Source organism: Aptenodytes forsteri, unplaced genomic scaffold, assembly GCF_000699145.1.
Source record: "Aptenodytes forsteri isolate BGI_AS27 unplaced genomic scaffold, ASM69914v1 Scaffold53, whole genome shotgun sequence".
Classification (NCBI taxonomy): Eukaryota; Metazoa; Chordata; class Aves; order Sphenisciformes; family Spheniscidae; genus Aptenodytes; species Aptenodytes forsteri.
In genome coordinates, this window is record NW_008795909.1 from 12,275,403 (window position 1) to 12,288,986 (window position 13,584).

Here is a 13,584-nt window from a genome sequence, read left to right on the forward strand (position 1 = left end):
CCCCCCCCCAAACTAATGAATCCCACACTCATCTATAAACTGACATTTGTGTTGTTTAGCTGTTTTGATTTAGAAGGCCTAGCTTTATTTTGCAGTTGAAACTTACTATGTACTTGTTCGGACAGACATCTTGCATTGCTTAAAAAGAAATTTCTGTCAAATTTGCTTATCTAAGAGAGGGGACGGTCACAATATTCAATATGAGGTTTTTAAAATAGTACTGCATGTTTACATTGGCTTTTTAAAACTGCTTAACTTCTTGCAGGGCCTCATTTTTGTGGTAGATAGCAACGACAGAGAGAGAATCCAGGAAGCAGCAGAAGAGCTGCAGAAAATGGTAAATATCGATAACCTTCTGAAATATGATTGTTATACTTACTTTGTCGTATTTTTAGACGTGTGTCAGCTTCCCTAAGAGATTTAGGATTTTAAAATTTTAGGGAGTTTGTACAGTGCATGTTGTATTCACCTAGTATGTATGCACCTGGGTCACTTAGTGCACTGAGTTGTAACTACAACTCTGTAGAGAGCTTTAGCTCAAGAACTACTAATATGTCAGAACCTTTCTTTCCTTCATAAAACCTTAATAGAAACACAGCAGATGAAGAAAGAATTTTGGAAAAACAAATTGGTGCTAAGAATTTCAGTAGCAAGTTGCCGGTAAATTTAAACTGCCTGTTGAAAGAATATTTCCTTACTTGTAGGAGAAGTTCTGTTGGGTACTAGTTAAATTTCACTCGGTATGTACTAGTGACTTCAGGAGCAAGAATGAAAATGTTTATAACCCTTAAATCAGTACTTAGGTTTCTTTAGTGCTTGTTGAACTAATTGAGGTACTTAGCTAATTTAATAACATGACTATTTTTTCTGTTAGCTTCAGGAGGATGAGCTGCGAGATGCAGTGCTGCTTCTGTTTGCAAACAAACAAGATCTGCCAAATGCCATGGCAATCAGTGAAATGACAGATAAACTAGGTCTTCAGTCTCTGCGTAACAGAACTGTAAGTACTAAACTTCCTGGCTGCTGAACTCTTGTCTTCTTTTATTACATATCGTAAACATGATCTCCATTTAAAGGAAAGGGAAGTTTTCACCTCTTTCTGTAGAAAGACGCACATACCTGCTATTAAACTCTGTAGTGCATCGGTCCTTGTTCAAAATAAGTGATTTAGAAGTATAATCCAATATGCACAGCTGTTGCAGGTGTTTCATGTCTCACCTTTTTCTGGAAAAATACAAATATTCCAGTCTGTCACTGAAGTATAGCTGTCAAACACGTTTGACAAAGTATGTGGTGGGCTTTCCTGTTTTCCCAATACTCGTTATTCTGGGGGAGAAAATGCACTCTGCATTCTCACCGCTACAAAGGTGGGAGGAAATTAAGTAGCTCCTGAATTGTTAGATTCCATCTGCACAAGCCTTTGAGACATAGGGTTGCTTCACATTAAACATCTATCCTTCTGTAATACTTGCTTAATGTCTGTATGTTGATACACTAAGATCATATCCATAGAAGATGTTTTAGGGGTCTGTTAATTTAGATAATTCCATGTCCGTTTCCTGAAGAGCAGTCTTTCAAAAACAAAAGTTAGTTTTCAGCATATAAACCAAATGCAAGTTCTGTATTTGTTTCTTGATGCACTAAACAGTGTTCTAGCATTTGGTAGGCCAACATTTTGAGTTTTTTGGATAATGTCTGAATCCCATCTGCTTTATATATACTTTTCAAAACTTATAAAAATACCATCTGTTCAATATTGACTCTACTTATGGCACAAAACAGTGTTTAAAGAATGCTATTTGAATGTGTATTTGAGTGTCACATACTGTGATAACTTAACTTGCATTTTGTCAGTACTTAAATTTAATCTTTGTCTGTGTTCTGCATTAACAGTGGTATGTCCAGGCTACCTGTGCTACACAAGGAACTGGTCTGTATGAGGGACTTGACTGGCTGTCAAATGAACTCTCAAAACGCTAACTCAAACTGGATGACTCTTTCACCAGGGACATGTTTGATATAAGTGGTCTAGGCTTGTTACAACAAAATTAGTTTGCATCTTGGTTATTACAGTATCTGGAACTGATATTTGGGCAGGATATTACAGCGTTTCAACTTATTTTGTTGCCAATTATTGTTTACCGAGTTACATGTTGCAAAGGTAGCAATATGCTTGGGTAAAAATCTCCTTAACTTGGAAAAAGTGTATCTTCTGATTTTATTCCCCTTGTTAGCCTAAATGCCTGAATATAGCTATTGTGACATCTTTAAGACCTGTTTTGAATACTCTTTTGAGCCCCAATAAATTAATGTTTTAAATTTTTTTTTCTCCCTGCTACTTTTAGTTTACTGATGCCCTGTTTCATTCCTCAGACAGTCTGCTGATTTGAAAATGTAGCATTCCGTATGTATTTATTTCTCTCCCTTGCCAAAAAGAATTCCTAATACTGCTTGTTCCAGCCAAGGAAATGCTCTAAAACACTATACAAATCTACTGCACTGAGGAACATTTTATTAATCCTTGGGTTCTATTAGCCCAACTTGCCTTTGTGTGAATTGGATTTGATGGGTAGAATAGTTCTGTGCTGGTTGCGAAGAGCTCATGTTGAGGTTGTTTTTAATATTCAGCAGATTGTCTTCCTTTATATTGTATCTTTTTTTTATGTTGCATGTTGCTTTTTGGTATCAGCCTGACTATTTTTGCCCAGTGTATAATAGTTCTGCTGAAGTTTTACTGTTTGTTGGTGAACATATCTTCATAAAGAAATTTTGGAAAATTCATCAAACTCAATGGATTAGTTTCTTCATAACCCACTTGGAATTATTCCTAATAAAATGATAAAATGTATAGTTCTGTGTATGCTCTTCTTGATTCCTGAAATAGTTGAACTGCAAGTTATCACTTACTCTTTTTCCATATATTGAGCTTTCCTGCAGCTTGAATGTGAACATCAACCTCAGATTTTCACTTGTTTGGAGCTATGTAGAGCAGGACACGGAAGGTGGGCAACAAAGTTGTATACAGTGCAGTAGAGTAGCTGTCATCAAGACTTACATAATTCTGTAAGTGTCTTTTGAAGTTGTAAATCTAAAATTCCTTTTAAGATGTCCAGATACGAAAATACTAACAGTTACAAAAATTGTAATAAAACAAATACGAACTGCCTGAAAAGCATGCATGTCTCTTTCATGGTTGTATGTACATTTAAAAACCAATGTGGGTTCTAGCAGGAGAATCACAAATTCTGTTGGTGGCTAGCTGGGAAGCTAACTTGAACAGTTGTACAGGGATTTAGTCAGTATTACATTAATGGTGATAGTCACCCCAAAAAATCAGCTCTATGCAACTGCTACCGTCTGCTTTCGTATTTCTGCTCCCTTATACCTCTGTAGTTCAAAAGACTTAAATTAACATGTTTTTTGAGGCTGCTACTAATAGGTATTTTAAAATCTATTTTTCTATTGCCTGTGTGCTCTATGGATGCAAATATGGCTCAATCCTCCAACTGAAATATTCTATTCTATTGATTGTATGTCTTTAGGAACCCAAAGTATGATTTCATTGCAGTTTTAGGCTAAGCTCCTCTCTTGTTTTTAGCTCAGGTCTTGTTATCCTTGCTACAAGAAATCCCAGGGACAAGGTCTGGTAAACTCAAGCTAGTTTAGGTTAAGAGCACCTTCCAAGGCAGCTTCTGCTGTAACTGAGGTTTAAGTTTCTAGGAAGTACTGTTACTGTGAACACAACTAACCAGAGAAAATTCCAGAGCTTTTGAATACGGTCATTAACTGTCTTCAATATGTAACAGAAACCCAGGAGACACTGTAAGGGTTTTGCTTGCACCTTTAATGAATTGCTGATTACGTATTAACCAAAGTTGATATATCCGTGCATTGGATCAGTAGCTGTCAATATGCCTATTTCTAGCAATGCAGTCCCTTGAAATAATCCTTAAAAGGAACACCTTGTTCAGAAGAGGCGGCTGGTCCGTAATACGGCTTGTATTGGTAGTCCCAAGAGGTTAAAATGAAACAATGCTTGTGACAAATAAAATGCCATCTCCTCTTCCAAGGAAGAAGTTAGAGGTAGCCTTTACATGAAAAAGCAGATACTTAGAAACAAATTAGGCCTGTTATCTTGAAGGAAACATTCTGTTTGGTAGAGATGAAGATTTCATTGGTTTAGTTCTTTCAAATGCTTTTATGTAATTAAATACTCAGCTTTAGCCACTAAACTTTGGAGTTTACAGCATGTGTATAGAAGTTCATATTTCAAAGAGTCACCGTGCTTCACTTTGTGTACCAGTAGGTTGTAATTCTGCTATAAAATGACTAATTTCACAAAATCAAAGTCAGAAATTAGTACAAGATCTTGAGCCTCGTTTAAGACTGATGGGGTCTGCATGAGGGGTTAAGGCTACAGCTTACACTGAAGTGTAGTAAGACAAAGTCAGTAAAATTCTTGGGTGTAATTGAGTAGTGTTAATCAGAGCACAGAGAGGAACTGAAGCAGTACTTCAATCTTCCTGTAAATAGATAAGATCACACTTGACCTCTGTTACTAAAATGATATTTGCTTCTGAGTACTCTAAGGTTGTAATCTTGGAAGCAAGGTCTCTCTTACGCAGTTTATTCATCGTAATATTAAGCTGTGGAAGGGACAAGACACTTGATGGGCTGTGGAATAATGTCACAATTGACAGAAGTAAATAAACTTTCAGGTTATTATATTCTCATCAACTGTTCTCAATTCTCTAAACATTTTCAAGGTACACTCTAGATTACGTGTTCTTAATTGTAAGCAGCAGTCCCTGGGGTTGGTGCATGTGCTTGGAAAGCCACCTTGTCTTCAGATGACAAACATGAAGTAGTTTGTTATGCATATTCTTACGGGCTATCGCTATGAGCTGAAATCCCAGTGGCTTTCTTTTTCCTGTGGAGTTAGTGCTACTTTTGTAGCTACTGCTTGTCTGTTAGTACAAGAACAAACTTAGTCCTGATGAGGTTTTTCTTAATCCTAATTCTGATGAGGGTTGTTTTTTATTATGCTGCCTTATCTCTTTTATTACCAGGATCCCATGCGGTATTGAAATCCATATCATATTCCATTAATATGGCTATCTGTCTGTAAATTCATTAACTGTGGCAGTGACACTTTCTTAAACAGACCAAAAGGAGATGAAACACTTCATCACTGGCTCTTCTCCCTTTTTGGGTTACACAAACTCAGAAGATAAATTCTACATCCTCTTCATTAGTTAGAGGCTGGTAATTTGTATGCTAGTCTTACATGAACACAGTACAACTCTTCTACTGTAAAGGCACTGTCATTTAAGATGTGGATAGGTAAAAATACTTTTTTTGCTTTTTGGCATTCTTTATAATAGTTATTTTCTGGCTAAAGCAATTACAACAGTGACCTATACGTGCTGTATATAAGTAACAATGTATAATACAGCCCTGCTCTCCAGAGGCAGATGAAATTCCCATGAAGATCCAATTTTATCATGTCTGTTAAGAGTTTAGATATACTAACTTTGTTTGTGATTGCCCTGTCAGAAGTCAAATACCTGAACTGAGCTGTCGTCCCAGAAGTTCAAAATCTTGGACAGGCGTAAGACTGCTAAAAACTTGTTCCTCGTTCTACTGTAATGGCAGGAAATCCTGAGTTCCAGTAGCTGAAATTTTTCATTGTGTAGCATCAACTCCTGTATTCAAACAATGGGTAAGTTCTACTGCACTGGGGAGTCAGTCTAGTAATATTTGCATACGAGAGGTTTTATTTCAGTGTATCAGATGGCCAGCTTAATTATAGAGGGCAAAACACTGTTTTTTCTTTTATTTGGCCATGCCAACACAATTTATTCCTTGTATTTTCAGTACATGCATGATTGGCTTTTCATTTTTTTCCAACATTAGGAGAACAGTTTTGCATGAATATTCAGATCTACATACAGACCAGAGCAAAAAGCTTGTTTTGTTTTCCTCACATGTAACTAACCTGATCACTCAATACTACAACATAAATAGTAGTGGATATTTGTTTTTTGTTTGGTTTTTTGGTCTTTTTTTTTTTTAAAAAAAGCTTCATGAACAACAATCTAGAACTTGTTCTGCAGCAGTTTTGTAGGTAATCTGCAGACTTTGGTTCAACTGTTTGCAAGCAGAACAAAAGACTGTTGTAAACGCATCAGGAATTAGCAACAAATGCTACAAGCATTTCTACTTGCTTGGTTTGTTCTCAGCATTTTCAACATAGACCAGTAAAACAATGTACTGGAGGCAACAGAACGCTATGAGGGCACTTAAGCAATAGCCTGGCTAGTGTAAAAAGTGGTTTAGGGTTTTGCCAGTACTGAGAATTCAGATCCCAGTTTGCAGTCCATATATTACTTCACATAGATGTAAATATAGCTTGGGAGCATGGGGGATATAGGCCAAAGGTGTGCCTAAGGGTTACTTTTCACTGAAAAAAAAAAAAAAAAAAATCACAATTCTTTTGAATTGTGACTTTTGCCTAACGTAGACCCTAGTGCTGCATTCTCATTCCAGAAAGGTCTGCCTGGTTCCCGACACATTGCTCCTATTGGCAGTCAGCCTGTGCTGCTGCATTTCACCAATTAAACCAGGGATACTTTGCCTGAAGAATCTCCGGCACTAGCTCATGGGGCTGAATTTCCTCCTGAAGATATTAAAGGATTATCTGCCATGTGCAAGGGCCATCTAATTTTACTGGGCCTGTTCCAGTGCCATGTTTTTCCCTTACTGCTCGTTTCCTGCAGATGCCAGTTTTCCTGTGCTCTCCCTCGCCTTGGTCTGCAAGGAGACAGAAGCGGCAATCCAAGTACCAATACAGGGAATGAGAGGGACCTGCTGTTTCTTGGAAGGGAGGCAGAATACCAGGCAAGTCTGTTCTCTGAGCAGCTCCATCTTCTGGTACTATGGAGAAGTTACAGATTTTTAATGTTTTGGTTTTAGAAACTAAGACAAAGTAACCCAGTTGTAATAGGTACTTAAAAAGGAGAAAAAGAATGTTTTTAAAGTTATAAGGGGAGCTCAAGTTAACCTATGTAAGTAATATAATTTCACTTCCAAGCTTAACAATTGCAGTCTTACTATTCTAAGTGACTGAGACTGAGACATTTCTCTTGCCGGTCTACAAGCCTGCATTACTCAGTGGAGTTTGCTTTTGGGGTTTTTTTTCCCCCTCAAGTTTTTCAGAGCTGGCAAACTGTAGAAGGCCTCTGACTCAGCTGTAACGTAGTAATTTTCAGTGTTTTTCCAAGGTGTTAATACTTAGATTTTTCTTCTTGAACAGATCTTCCAATTAATTCTTTTGCCCTTTAAGATGCCATATGCTTGCAAATGTTACATCTTCAGGTGTAAGCTTTCCCTCATTTACTAAATTAGTAAATATTCTTTGCCCAGATAAGAGGTTTACAGCCTCCATTCTGTTTACAAGATTTTCTCCTCACTCCTGTATCTTGAAGTTTAGTTATGAATCACTGATACTTTATCAACTTTGTAGTCTAGAAGAGTACAGACATCACCTTCAACTCATGCACAATTGAATTACACTGTACTTTTTAATTAGACTTATCAGAGAATAGTAACTGATCAAGGACCCACCCAAAGTATTTAGGGTCCAATTTTACAGGGTGAGTACTGTCCTTCACTTTGTTGCAAAGATCTAACATCATTCATTGCCACTTCTATTGCCACATTCCCTGTTTTGCTGCTATTTTTTATCCGAAGGCTCTTAGCTACCATTTGGCTTAGCTAAAATGCAAACTTAGCAAAAACTGAATTCTTAAGGTTTACATATAAGCCTTCCAAAGCCCATTACAATAAATGAGCACTCTTTCAAAGAGGTCTTGTGATATGTTTTGTGGTAGATCAGCTTAAGCAAGTGAATGCCTCGCTCCAGGCCTTGATCACTTATTCCCACATCCAAGCCTGGATCTTGCTCTTTGGGTACAAGAGGTTTTATGGTGAATCAGCTCATTATGACCCACTAAAATGATGATACAGTGAAGAAAATTAAAGGCCCTGTATTTTTAGCTGGATCACTTCCCTATTTTAGTTTGGTGTGGCATGAGCAGGAACAAGTAGCCAGAATTCAGAGGTGGTAGAACAGGATCAGGTAAGAGACGTTGGGATGAGAGGAAGATGGATGGTAACTGCTTATGTTGCTGGAAAAAGCTACTTGCAAAGGACATTTACATGAGATCTTTAGTAATACAGGCTTCTACAAACTTGTGTATTAGTGGAACAGTCCTTTTGTCAATTCCCATTTACCTGTGTTTTTATGTGCAGAGTTGGTAACAAAATTCTGGACGGTTCATGAGATTTGTCTTCTAATGTCATGATGTTTAACATTGAGACATGTTTTGAGACTTAGGGGCCTGCATCTTTTTAGCCTTGTATTACCTCTGAGGCTAAACCTGCCTGGTGGCTTTACTAGTGCAGATGTTTATCAGCATCAACTTGTTAGATGCTGTGCTAGTTTTGGCTGGGTTAGAGTTCATTTTCTTCATAGCAGCTAGGATGGGGCTGTGTTCTGGATTTGTGCTGGAAACAGTGTTGGTGACACAGGGATGTTTTCGTTACTGCTGAGCAGTGCTGACACAGAGTCAAGGCCGTTTCTGCTCCTCACCCCACCCCACCAGCGAGCAGGCTGGGGGTGCACAAGAAGCTGGGAGGGGGCACAGCCGGGACAGCTGACCCCAACTGACCCAAGGGATATCCCACACCATAGGACGTCATGCTCAGCAGTAAAAGCTGGGGGAAGGAGGAAGGGGGGGACGTTCGGAGTGATGGTGCTTGTCTTCCCAAGTCACTGTTAGGCATGATGGAGCCCTGCTTTCCTGGGGATGGCTGAACACCTGCCTGCTGATGGGAAGCAGTGAATGAATTCCTTGTTTTGCTTTGCTTGCGCGTGCAGCTTTTCTTTCACCTACTACACTGTCTTTATCTCAACCCACGAGTTTTCTCACTTCTACCCTTCTGATTCTCTCCCCCATCCCACCGGGGGGGAGTGAGCGAGCAGCTGGGTGGTGCTTAGTTGCCAGCTGGGGTTAAACCATGGCAGATGCTCAGATACTACAGTAACAAAAAACAGTAGTATTTTTACTGGAAATAACATAGAAAAAGCTAAGGGGCAGACATTTACAAGCTTCTGCAAAGCACTGCCCTTCACAGTATAGCAGATACTACTAGCAAGAGACAGGACCAAGGACCCTTAGCAATCTGTTACCTGAAAGTGACTGTCTATTTTCAGTACTATATAAACAGTTTAGTGAATCCCAGCTATAACCTACAGTCCACCAGTATGCAGTGGAGGTGAGTAGCCAGTTGTGTGAGTATACGGTACACAGCTTTTATCAACCTGGGTAGACTTGTTTTGCCATGAAAGACACTAGTAACTGGAAAGAAATCAAGTGACAACAGTGACAGACAATTGAAAAGGGAAGTTTATTAGGTGAAGGAGGGAGATCTAGAGAAATGGTTTTCAAATGCAGTTTGTTTCATATGGACTAATGAGGCAGGGAAAGTAGCTTGTTAAATGATTCATACCCCTCCAACACATTCAATGAAGGTATTGATAATATACATTTCCCCACATCCAAATTATCTCCTACAAAATAGGGAAGACTAGACTATTTCTAGAAGGAAAAAATGTGGGGAAAACAATATTAAAAATTCAGATCTTTGTATATGTAATAGAGGAACAAAATAGAACAATCATGATAAAGGGTCACAAGTCACTTGTGTTTCTTTTTAAAGATTTAGGCACAGCCTAAACACACCTAACACACCATGTTAACTATTCTGTCCCCCCCCCATCTGAAAACGGATTATATGGTTATAAAGCTCCTTCCCATCCAGAGTTGGCTGTCCCAAACTTTAGTATTTCTTATATTGCTAATGACTATAAACAACAAAAGGAAGAGATGTTCAAAGTAGATGCTACCTATATATGTAGTCCAATTTTACCAGATGCTAAAGTTACCCTCATTACCCATATTGAGTGGGCAAGCAAAATGCTTCCAAATCAACTATAATCTTGAATTTAAGATGGTTGATTGTTGGCAGAAAGCCTATTCACTGACAATTAAAGAACATCTTTTCAGAAGGTAGTAGGTACAAGTACATTGTTCATGCCACTTACTAAAAAATTGGACACAGTAACGGCAAGTGAACAAGAGAATTTCTGAACTTACTTTAAAAATTTGTCTTGTCATGACAGTAATTACAATAAAGTTGAATCAGCTAAAGCCATTTGTTTTCAGGTTCTGTGTTTGGTTCTGAATTAAGCAGGGTTCAGTTTGTACACTGTCTTATAAATCAGATTAAATTAATGTAACATTTTTAACAAAATAATTTTTAATCCTTTAAAAACACCTGTAAAAAAGGTACATGGTAATCCAATTTTCAACCCCCCCATCTTAAATATATTTGGTTTTCCTATTTGCATATAAAAAGGGAAAAGTTGTCATGCAAATATTCTGAACAGTGTGATAATATTCAGTAGAACCATTAAACACATGAATTTTTTAGTAATCGTTCTGACTTTCCTTTTAGTAGTATACAAGCCAGGGTGTAACCTCAGTTCCTCAGCAGTAAATTAAATTTCTTGTTTGAAAACCCCCAAAAGCACCATGCAAGAGCTGATCTATTTCCACTTTAAGTCACATATTAGTGCTATATGATCAGAAGGATGTGAAACACTTGGCAAAGCCTGGTGGGTTGTTACTTCTTCATGACTTGGCAACGGAATGACCTGTTCAACCTCAAGAGCATTTTTGTCAATGAAAATGTAGTCCAGACATCCATGAAACCCACCAACATAGTTTGTATAAGCAGGTTCTCCGCAAGCACTTAGCAGTTTGAAAGAATGGCTTAGAGGCATATTGCACCTTTCTTCTTCACCATTCGAGACCCAGTCTTCATGATCTTCAGCAATGCCACCACTGTTAATAAAACTGTAAGTTCCAGATGATGGTGTACTATTAAAATCTCCACAGAATATGATTGGTATGCTAGGATACAAATCACATGCTACGTGCTTGATGTGAGACAAGGCTACAGCGATTTGGATGAGACGGATGTTCCCACCTAAGAATATAAAAATGTATTACTTTAAATACTTCACAGTAGCATTGGAGGAATTTTCCAAGTCATTTAAGCATATATCATGTATAGCTCTGAAACAGCAATCTCATTTTAAATTTTCTGGGCACTACGTTTTAGAATAGTTTTCATAAATAAAGAAGCCTTTGAAGTTTGTGACTATGCAAGTTTTAGAGAGGCAGACAATGTTTTAATTTAAACTGACGCATGCAAGAACTCTGAACCTTAAACATCCATATTACAGCAGCTTTCTATTTCGTGGCAACCATCCTAGTAGTGTTCCCGAAAGACACAGAACCAAAAGAAAACTAATTTAAAAGAGGAGAATCTTTTCTAAAAGCTTCTGTAGCCCAATTTGGTTGCTCTTCTGGCAGTACCCCAATATAACTCCTTCAGGTACAACAGGATCGGGAAGCCATGAGCACACACAAAGCTATCTATATTTTATGGTCTACTCTTTGGGTGAATCGTGCGTAACATGACTTGCCTTGCTTTCAGCTGTATTCTACTGACTCCCAGGCAAACTAGAATAATCTTACTCTAAGAAAAATAAACAGACAGACCTAGTAGCCTGGCTTGATTCATCTAGCTAAGAAGCAAGGCAGGAAACCCTCAGTTCCAGAAGAAAAGGTTATAGCTGCAAAAGAATGGGGGAAAATCTATTCTCCCTAGGAAGGACAAAAACCTTTACAAACCCAGTTATTCTACATACAGGAACATGACAAAATTACCTTTTGGATGCCAGTATAGGTGGGTATTAGCTACACAAATCTTCCTGGAAGGATCAGTTGTAGACTGAAGAACTGAAACCTTCAAGAGAAAAAGAAATCTTTGATAAGTCTTAAATATATATATTAAAAAATGCAATAGTTAGCTTATGCCTTTATGGTCCAGTTCAAAGAATCTGATGTTTATAACTAATGAACAGTACAGCTCCTAAGTCGACTCTATTTATCTTCTATATAAGGTCTGGATATCAGCCAATGTATTACCAATATTACCACTACATCCAGGTATTTGACAAATGTTCTTTTGTCCGTGTCTGGTTTGGCCGTATTTTTTCCTTCAATCCATTCCATATTTTTTTCATAAGATGTTGCTAATACTGTACCATTCTTAACTACTTCTATTGTCTGTTCTCCCACCTCTGCAACAGAATTGGAGCTGTGTCTCTGGTTTTAGCAAGCAAAGTGTAGCATTGCGTAAGTGTTAAACTGAACGTAAATTTAGAAGTGATTTCAGTTATCAAGGAAAGCTTGTTAGTCCTACTCAGTCCACGAGTAGGAAACTTTTACCAATGAGTGTTTCTGAAATTTCTGACACAGACCTAGATCTTACACGTTTGTACTTACAGGATAGTTCTGCTGGCAGACCCACTGGCATCAACAAGCTCACAAGCCTCTCCAACCTTATTCCTCTCCCTACCATCACTTTGTAAAGTGGCATTATTAAAGCAAGCCAAATTAATTTAATCTCATTTACAACTGATTTACAAGATTTAAGTTTTATCAAATACATATTCTGACATACGAGAGTAAGTAGTGAAAAACTTGGCAACCAATACCACCATCGATACCTTGCCCTGAATCTCAACAGCCGTCTTCATCTTAAAACACAGAACATCATTTTGCCTTTTTTACCAAGTTTTGGTAATTCCATATATCCAGTTCAGTAAAGTCTCAATATTTTGTTCTTGTTCCTAAGTTGCTCTTCTGCTCTATTCATTACCCTAGCTAACAGAGAACATTTCACTGTTCTGTCTATGTTTCACACCGTTAATCCTTCGCCTCCCTTCTCCTGTGGTTTGATGCTCAACAAACCTAGCTTGGCTGCACCTGCCTGGAGACAGTGGGAAGAGGAGAGGGGAAGAATGCACGTAAAAGCTGGTACCTGCAGCACAGATGATCTCTGCAGCACCTTCTCCTGCACCAAGGGGTACTCGGCCAGCTTATCACACAACTCCTTGTGCAGCGGGTCCGAGAGCAGGGCTTCACTGAAAGCTATGTCGTGCTGGCTAAGGAGGCTGAACTTGTCCCTGCGGTAGAAAGTGGCCAGGCCTTCATGCTGCTTCTCCTTGATCTTGAAGAGCCCTTCGAGTCCAAAAGCATCTAGGGCTGGAGCCAAGCTGTCCACGAAGACAGACTTATCCACTTCTTGCAAGCAGATGAGGTCGGCACTGTAGCCCGCCAGCTCCTTCTTGAGCAGGTTCTGCCGGTAGTCGAGCTCCAGGGCGTATGGAGCACAGTAGGGGTAGAGCACGGTGCGGGAGAACTCCGTCTGGGCGTAGGTGTCGGCCAGGATGTTGTAGGAGACGGCTCGAATGGAGCCCTCGCCGCAGACCTTCTTGGTGTAGAGGTGCCGGGAGTCGAAGGTGCAGGCGCCGGGGCCGGCCTCCACGGGGCCGCTGCTCTCCACCTCGCGGGGCGGCCCGTAGCGCTGCGCTCCGTCCCCGGG

At 39.0% G+C, this 13,584-nt stretch overlaps 2 protein-coding genes across 2 annotated transcripts in view; one reads left to right on the top strand and one right to left on the bottom strand.

Moving 5' to 3' along the window:
- The window catches only part of ARF4 (ADP ribosylation factor 4), a 12,104-nt gene extending 8,929 nt beyond the window's left edge, over positions 1-3,175 (top strand). Inside the window, exons 4-6 of the mRNA XM_009284472.2 lie at positions 266-337; positions 875-1,000; positions 1,894-3,175. Of these exons, the coding sequence (XP_009282747.1) occupies positions 266-337; positions 875-1,000; positions 1,894-1,980 (285 nt within the window). The 3' untranslated portion in view covers positions 1,981-3,175. The remainder of the gene's footprint in view (positions 1-265; positions 338-874; positions 1,001-1,893) is intronic.
- A 6,273-nt stretch (positions 3,176-9,448) lies between these two features.
- PDE12 (phosphodiesterase 12) overlaps positions 9,449-13,584 on the bottom strand; it is a 7,112-nt gene continuing 2,976 nt past the window's right edge. Inside the window, exons 3-5 of the mRNA XM_009284568.1 lie at positions 13,021-13,580; positions 11,862-11,940; positions 9,449-11,115 (exon numbers count right to left, since the gene is read on the bottom strand). Coding sequence (XP_009282843.1) covers positions 10,673-11,115; positions 11,862-11,940; positions 13,021-13,580 — 1,082 coding nt within the window. The 3' untranslated portion in view covers positions 9,449-10,672. The remainder of the gene's footprint in view (positions 11,116-11,861; positions 11,941-13,020; positions 13,581-13,584) is intronic.